This window comes from Rosa rugosa, chromosome 3 (assembly GCF_958449725.1).
Source record: "Rosa rugosa chromosome 3, drRosRugo1.1, whole genome shotgun sequence".
Taxonomy (NCBI): domain Eukaryota; kingdom Viridiplantae; phylum Streptophyta; class Magnoliopsida; order Rosales; family Rosaceae; genus Rosa; species Rosa rugosa.
This window is the reverse complement of record NC_084822.1, coordinates 17,087,870-17,095,714: the sequence shown is the minus strand read 5'-3', so window position 1 is coordinate 17,095,714 and position 7,845 is coordinate 17,087,870. Positions and strand designations below refer to the sequence as shown.

General features: G+C 39.2%; 2 protein-coding genes across 3 annotated transcripts; both read left to right on the top strand.

Annotated features, from left to right (window-relative positions):
* Positions 1–810: 810 nt before the first annotated feature.
* Positions 811–3,108, top strand: LOC133739767 (uncharacterized). 2 transcript variants are annotated; one of them, XR_009860814.1, is made up of 3 exons: positions 811–1,906; positions 2,178–2,853; positions 2,967–3,108. XR_009860814.1 is itself a non-coding variant. In XM_062167567.1 (2 exons), exons 1-2 carry the CDS (start codon positions 821–823, stop codon positions 2,493–2,495), a joined length of 1,404 nt encoding a protein of 467 aa, XP_062023551.1. In that variant the 5' UTR covers positions 811–820; the 3' UTR covers positions 2,496–3,105. The 2 variants fall into 2 exon arrangements, 1 of the variants encoding a protein (XP_062023551.1); XM_062167567.1 differs by having other exon boundaries at positions 2,178–3,105.
* Positions 3,109–3,915: 807 nt separating this feature from the next.
* Positions 3,916–6,484, top strand: LOC133738178 (AAA-ATPase At3g50940-like). The gene is made up of 2 exons (XM_062165637.1): positions 3,916–5,097; positions 5,817–6,484. The coding sequence occupies exons 1-2, from the start codon at positions 3,940–3,942 to the stop codon at positions 6,234–6,236; spliced, it is 1,578 nt and encodes a 525-aa protein (XP_062021621.1). The 5' UTR covers positions 3,916–3,939; the 3' UTR covers positions 6,237–6,484.
* Positions 6,485–7,845: the final 1,361 nt, after the last annotated feature.

The following is a 7,845-nucleotide window of genomic DNA, read 5'->3' as shown; positions in this document are numbered from 1 at the left end:
AGGAAGTGGAGTAGTACTTCTAAGAGCTCATCTTGCTATAGCTATTGGAATTATTTTGATTTTGGTACTGTTGAATTGTCCCTTTTCGTCTTAGCTAGGGTTTCCGTGGGTGTGAATTTGACTCTGGTGGTTTGTAATCCTGTGATTGCAGCCTTGTAGCTGTAGTTGTAACTTTTAAGCCCTGTTTTCCGTGTTATTTTGTTTGAGTTTTAGTTGTGAGGTGGGTGTGGTTAACTGGGTCGGCAACGTAGAGAGTATTCACCATATGGGTTAATTTACAAGGAGGTCTTTTTCTCCTTGTTACTCAGATGTCCAAGTAGTAGATGTACTTCATGATGTTGAAAGTAGTTATGTGATTTGTGAAACTAAGAGTTCCTCTTGCAATAGCTACTAGATTTTTTTGATGGAAATGTTTTTTATTTATTTATTTTATTTATTTTGTTTTTTTTTTTTTCAAATTTTTTTTTCTTCATTTTTTTATCTGTTTTTACTGAATTGACAGAATTGTATACTGGGGCAATTAAAAAGTAGAAAAGGTTTTTAGCTTAATTTGTATTTGTAATTGTACATTCGTAGCAGTTTTTGGGTATGGAATTTTTGTTTTTCTTCTAGACCTTCTAAAACTCTTGTCATCATTTTTCTGATTGGATGTGAGTCATGTGACTGATTTCACCTCGTCTTCTAACCCAGGTTCTCCATTCTACCACTTTTAGATATAAGAGCTACTCTTAAATTGGTATTCATAAACACGGGCAGACCACATTGCACAAACAGAAGCTCAAAGTAAGACGAAGCCAAGAAAGGTCATAGCGAAAACACCATGGCTGTGAGCACATCACTGCCTCACTTTCCTGACCTTGTTATGCACCAAATCATCCTGCGACTACCCACTAAACCTGCCATTCGCATGAGCTCTCTTTCTAAACAATGGGAAGGAGTATGGTCTGCACTCCATGTGTTAGATTTTGACGAGGGAGATCTGCCGCATGGTAATGATGACAATGACCACCATACAAAGTTCATCAACATCTTGGTAAGGTATTTGGAATTCCGTAAGAAGGACAAGCAACAGCCAGTCTTGGATAAATTCAGGCTTTGCATGATGAGCTACATGTTTGGAGAGGATGATTCTGTAATAGCTAAGTTGTTGAGTAATTCATTTCAGAGAAATGTCAAAGAATTAGATGTCAGCCTTAGGAGTAAAGATAAGGAGGTTAACTGGTACTATTGCTTATCCCCTGGGGCACTTGTTAATGCAAAATCCATAACTGCACTGAATTTGGAGTATCTGATGATCAAGGACATTGACAGTGCTGAGACTGAGCCCTTGTGCCCCTCTTTGAAAATTCTGTCTCTCAAGAATGTGCATTTTAATCCCAAGGCTTTCCTCGACTTGATTTTGGGGTGCCCTTCAGTTAAGTACTTGTCATTAACTTCATGTTCCTTTGACCCCCCGGTGTTTCAGATTTCAAGTTCCAGTCTCAGATCATTGGAAGTTAAGAATTGCAATGCTCAGAGTCTTCTAGTTGATAGAGCTAGGGATCTTGAATCTTTTACATTCGTTTCAAATTTTCTGCTTCTTGAGACTATAATCCTGAAGGATACTGTCAACTTGAAAAAGATCAAAATGCGTGCTCAGCACCTGAAGTACTTTGGATTACTTGGATGCCACAATAATTTGAATGCTACAGTCAGTACTCCAAATCTCCACCAGTTTGATGTCTTTGCTTGTCTGACGTCCAAAGTTTCTATCAATGCTCCAAACTTATGCTTGGCCCGCATCACACTTCGGGAAGAAGAATATTCTACCTTCAACCGGGAATGGAAACATTTTGCTACTTTCAGTGACTTTCTTAAAGCATTTGGTTGCTCCAACAATATAATCCTCTATATAAGTGATTTCAAGGTATACATCTATCAACATATACTCTGTAGGTTTTCCGTTGTCAGATTTCTGTTCGTGAAATGCGTATAACATATGCATCCATGTGGATTGTGTGGAACTGTATCTATGCATGAGTTCCTGTCAATTGGCCTTTGTTATTTTGCACCACTTGCTGTTTGCCAAGCATTTTATCTGACCTATATAGATATATATGTTCCAAGTTTGCCAAGCATTTTATCTATCAATATTTTCATCTATTTTCTAAATTTGTTTATTGTTTATGGGACTATAGAGTATCATCTTTCCTGAAAATTTCAAAGGGGCCTGCTATCCGCCATTGCGTATCCTCAGGCGTCTTCATCTTGGAATGATTAACCCTCCGACAGAGGAGACGGATGTTTCTGACCTGGAGGATTCCTTGCTTTGGATGGCTCCTAATGCAGAGGAGAGGATTTATTATCCCAATAGTCTTCAGCTCCTGATGGCTAACCCTCCAACAGAGGAGATGGATATTCCTTACCTAGAGATGTCCTTGCTTTGGATGGCTCCTACTCCAGAGGAGAGGTTATATGCAGATTTAGAAAGAATGCAGTATCATATGAGGTTATGAAGTATAGACAGCTTGTTAGCTTCTTTTTAGAAGACTAAGATGAGTTGTGTCAGCTTCATGTACTACCTTGTTGGCAGAGCAGAGTTTCTCTTGTTTAGTTGTATTTTGTACCTTTTTATTGGCCTGAAGTAATATTAGTTCCATAGGTGATGCCGTGCAGCTTCAGCAATTTTCTTGTAAGAGATACTGGGGAGTTGTTAAACATATTACATATTATGTATGTCCATATTCCAAGATTTTTTGTGAAGCAGAGAAGCAGGTTGATTTCGCTGGCACTTATGCTTTCCTATGCGATCACTATGGCTGCTTCTCCAAAATGGTTGGCTAGAATGGGTTCTTCACAGCGGTTTTGTCAATGGTGAGTATTGCATGTTGTCCTGCTTTGTTATCAAGTCTGCTATTGCTGCCCTTCTTTGGTATTAGGCTTTTCAGTCAAGCCCTGAAACTTATTGCACTACCTTTATTGGTCAGGTCTGGTGGATATTGAGTGGCATCCAAGTTTATTTTTGTGGTACAGTTGCATATATATAGTTATATTTACCAAACTCTTGAAGGAATTAATTTCTATAACCAAACTCAAAAAGTCAAACATTTGAGAGGGAATTGACAAGCACTGATGCATAGTGCCAATGATATTGTTGTTGTTCTGTTTTTTTTTTTTTTTTTCCCTCCATGTTTTTGGGATATAAAACGGATCTAATTTAGTTAGCATAGAGCTTCTAAATCTACCTAAGGACCGGCCTTTCTCATTTCAAAAATTAAATTGTAGAAGAATCCTTTAATGAACAAAAATTTTGGCAGAAATGTAGAGAAATTGAGTACATGTATGTTGAGCAAATTTCAACAACCATATCGTTGGGGTGACTCAAATTATTTAAAAAGTTGTTTAATAAATAAGTTAAGTATTTGGTGAAAAAAAAAAAAGTAACTTGTTTTAAAATTTACACCATTTGACAGCAACATATAGAAGTTGGTATAATACAGCTTTCATAAGTCAAAATGTAAAGTTACTTATTAGTTAGGTTGGCTTAAGCTATCCTAATTTGGGCCACATGTCTAAGAAATAAATGCAGCAATAGAAGATTATTTTTTTACTTTTTGTTTTTTGTTTTTGTTGGGATGAAGAATGAGATTAAATGTCGAATGCAATAGTCGAAAGATTTCTAAAGACAAGATATCCATCTCAACATTCGGGACTTTGATTTCTTCAGAGTAAAGAAATATCGCTATTCACATCAAAAATCAACTTTCTTTGTATTTTCTTCTTTGTTCATTCCATGTTTGTAGTGCCTTTTGTACTGTCGTTAGGATTAGGTGAAGACTAAAAGAAAGTGATACAAATTACAAAGAAATTAAAAGAATCAAAAAAGCAAATATAGAAAGAAATAAACAAAAGGAAACCTCCACGTAGCTTCGAACCATCGTCGTGACCACGCTAGTCCATATGTCAGTTGACTCTTTGACTCTGCAATTCTTCAACCAAGACGGCAAGACCCTCCTCACAATTCCTCAAAACCCCGCCACAAAATCCCGATCAAAAATCCAACCCATTTCAAATTTCAATCCCATAAAGATGAACACGTTCCTTAAAAACATGGAAATGCCCTCCGCCAAAACAGTGATGTCAACGGCGGCCTCCGTCGCCGCCACCGCCATGGTCCTCCGCTCCATTTCTCGCGACTTCATACCCAAGGACGTCCACCACTATCTTTCCACCAAAATCAGACGCTTAATGAACTCGCTCTCTTCGCAACTCACCCTAGTCATCGACGAGTTCGAGGGTCTCAACCGGAACCACATTTTCACGGCCGCCCAAGTTTACTTACGACCCACAATCTCCCCAAATTCCAAAAGGTTCAGAGTCACAATGCCGACCCCAGAAAACAAAATTTCCGTTTCCATGGAAAAGAACGAAGAGATCATTGACTTCTTCGACGGAGTCAAACTCCAGTGGAAGCTGGTCTCGACCCAAATCTCGTCCAAGTACATAGACGGCCCAGGATCCGAATACGAGTCCACGGTCAAGTCGGAGCTCCGGTACTTGGAGTTGAGCTTCCACAAGAAGCACAAAGACTTGGTTCTAGGTTCTTACTTGCCATCTGTATTGCAAAAGGCCGAGGAAGTTAAGGAAGAGAGGAAGACCTTGAAGCTCTTCACTTTGAAATATGGGACAAGGATTCACGTAGTGGGAGGGTCCATGTGGCAATCAGTGAACTTGAATCACCCCGCGACGTTCGACACATTGGCAATGGATGAAGAGGCCCACAAGATGATAGTGGAGGATCTTGAGAGGTTTGTGAGGAGGAAGGAGTATTATAGGAAGGTTGGGAAGGCTTGGAAAAGGGGATACTTGCTGTTTGGGCCTCCTGGGACTGGGAAGTCGAGCTTGGTTGCTGCCATGGCCAATTACTTGAATTTTGATATCTATGACTTGGAGTTGAGTGAGATTAGGAGTAATTCTCAGCTCAGGAGGTTGATGATGTCCACGGCAAACAGGTCGATTCTTGTGGTGGAGGATATTGATTGCTCCATTGAACTACAGAACAGGCTTGCAAATGCCAGGGCCGCCGGCCCTCGTGCTTTTAATGCTCCGAAGACTGAGGTAACTAATGGTTTTGTGCCTTCTGCTTTATGGAACTTCATTTGTCCTTCGATATACAGAACCATCATTTGCAAATTTAATCTGCTAATTGTCAAGGGTACAATTTCAAAACGTTAGTGTCATGCTAGTACTCTGTCTTTGCTTGTGCTAAAAACAACCACGGGTTGAAATTGAAATGCACATCTTGGTTGAATTGTTGTGTACTGATTAGAACAAATGACTGGTGTGGAAACATGTTTGCTGGTAACCTTGTTTTCATATGTTTTAATCTGAAAATGGCTTTGGATGTTTAAATACCCTGCATCAGCAGTGAATTTCTTCTGCTAAAATGAAGCGAGCAATATGTTAATTCTTGATATTTGACTATTTGGTAATCAATGTGTTTGCTTTCGGTGGAAAGAAGAATGAATTCCGTCAGGGCTAACAATTCTGATCTGTAAGCTATAAAATTTGGGGTACATCTAAGAATATGACGCAACTGAATCATCTTTTACATGAACATCCCCTTCTGTTATTGTATACATCCAACTGGAATGTTAAGTCGTGTGTTTAATAATGTCATGGATCACTCCACCTGTTGCCAATTGGTTTGGTTGGATGTTGTAACTTCTATATTAACATATTATTAAGTTTAAGCATCTTGGTTGTCTTTAATGCATTTCATCCCAGAAAGAAGATGATAAAGCTGATCAATGTCATACATATTCCATCTGTTGTAGGTGACTCTGTCAGGATTGCTCAACTTCATAGATGGACTGTGGTCAAGCTGTGGCGACGAGCGGATCATAGTCTTCACTACCAATCACAAAGATCGGCTTGACTCTGCCTTGTTACGCCCTGGTCGAATGGATGTGCACATCCACATGTCCTTTTGCACGCCTTGTGGGTTCAAAACTCTTGCTTCTAACTACCTTGGAATTATGGAGCACACACTTTTCTTTGACATAGAGAAGTTGATAGCCACAATGAAGGTTACTCCGGCAGAGATAGGAGAGCAGTTACTGAAGAATGAGGAGCCTGAAGGTGCATTGAGAGACCTACTTGAGTTCCTTGAGAGGAAGAATAGAGCAATTGAAGAAGCTGCAAGTAAGTCAGAGTTGAGCACCAAAGAAACACATAGGAAAACCGATGAATTATGAATTGGCAGATGCACGAACTGCAGAAACAATGAAAGAAGGATTTCAGGACCAAAAGTGAAGGTATACTTTTGAAAGAGGAAAATACTTAGATCTTGAACTATCTACTGCTACTGGGTATGATTCTATATGAGCAGTTTCTTTGTAGCTGCATAATATAATATATAAATTAATAGTGAAATTATCAGATTTAGTCTGAGACTCTTTTATTAATGAAAATCATCTTAATGGCAATCTATCTTCTTTTTGAATTTTGAGGATACTTGCTTTCTCAGTATAGTAGGAATGACTAAATAAAATGATATACTTTTGCACCATTATACGAGTTATAACATGTATTGCAGAAAAGGGAATTGTTCTTATCAAACACTGATGAACAAACTCATCTGGTGCTTTACTAGAGTGAGAGAGCAGCGTATACACATAAATCCTCTATGCATCATTCTGCATATTCTTATTTAACGCTTCTTTATCAACCAGACGACCAAGCTAATGCACTAGGGAATCCTTTTCTATTTTATCAAGAGCATCTTCAATCAAACTTTTGAATTGATTAAACCTGAGCAGTTAGTTAATAGGTAGATCGACCATTGTCTTCCAGCAGATTATGCACTCTATAACTCTTATGAAATGTTCGTTTATGCAAGTTTAATTTTTTATTATTCCTCATTACATAAACATAAACAGGTCAGGGGGACAGGGAACCAAAACGACGAGCATTAGAGGTTACATAGAAATCATTTGCAAGACGACTCATGACCGAATGTAACAGCTATAATAAAAGCAACTATATTACACTCTCTTGGTCTGAGAATAATTTAGGTTGTAGATATGGTAGAAGGAATTAAAACTTCTAAAATGGCTTCCCTCTTTCTTCAAAACTACGAATCGTGCGAAGAAAACAAAAATATACTCGTTCATACCTCCAAAACCATATCAGTGAGTTTCAATCCGACACACAAAGCCAGGCTTTGAGCTGTGGGATCAATGATGGAGAATAAAGAGGCAAATTAATCTATTTCATTTGCCTCATTATTCTTCAGTATAAGACTTAAAGCCAATGGTTGTTATCTCTCTTCATTTATCAACCTCTTAACATCACCTCCATTTTAACTGAAAAGTTCTCACATCGCCCTAGTACGAGAGATAATTTTTCTCTTCTCCACTTTTCTTCGTCGCCAGCTCGCAGCCTGGCCAAACTTATTCGTCCTTCACTTAGCTCGGATCTCCAATCCATTTTCTTGATTCCCCTGCACTCGGATCATTTCCACTATCCGGTTTCCTCTATTGATTCATCCCATCTCAATTCCTTAAATTTCCCTGTTCTCCCAAAATCCAAATGTCAGGTGTAGAGGCAGTGACTTCGAAATTGGCTACGGCCTTGGCCATCGGAGGTGATGAGGCTCAGCGTGACGCAGTGGTGGATCCTCTCCCGGAGCCCGTCTATCACTTCTTGGTCGGACGTCTCATCTTCGTCGACATTACTGTCATCCTGGCGTACCACTTTTTGGCTTAGATCTCTCAAATCTTGCCAGTTGCGGATTATGGTTTGGTAGTGCGTGAGCGGTCAAATGACCGATTTCGCTTCCGCTTCGTGAATCCGGCGAACAAG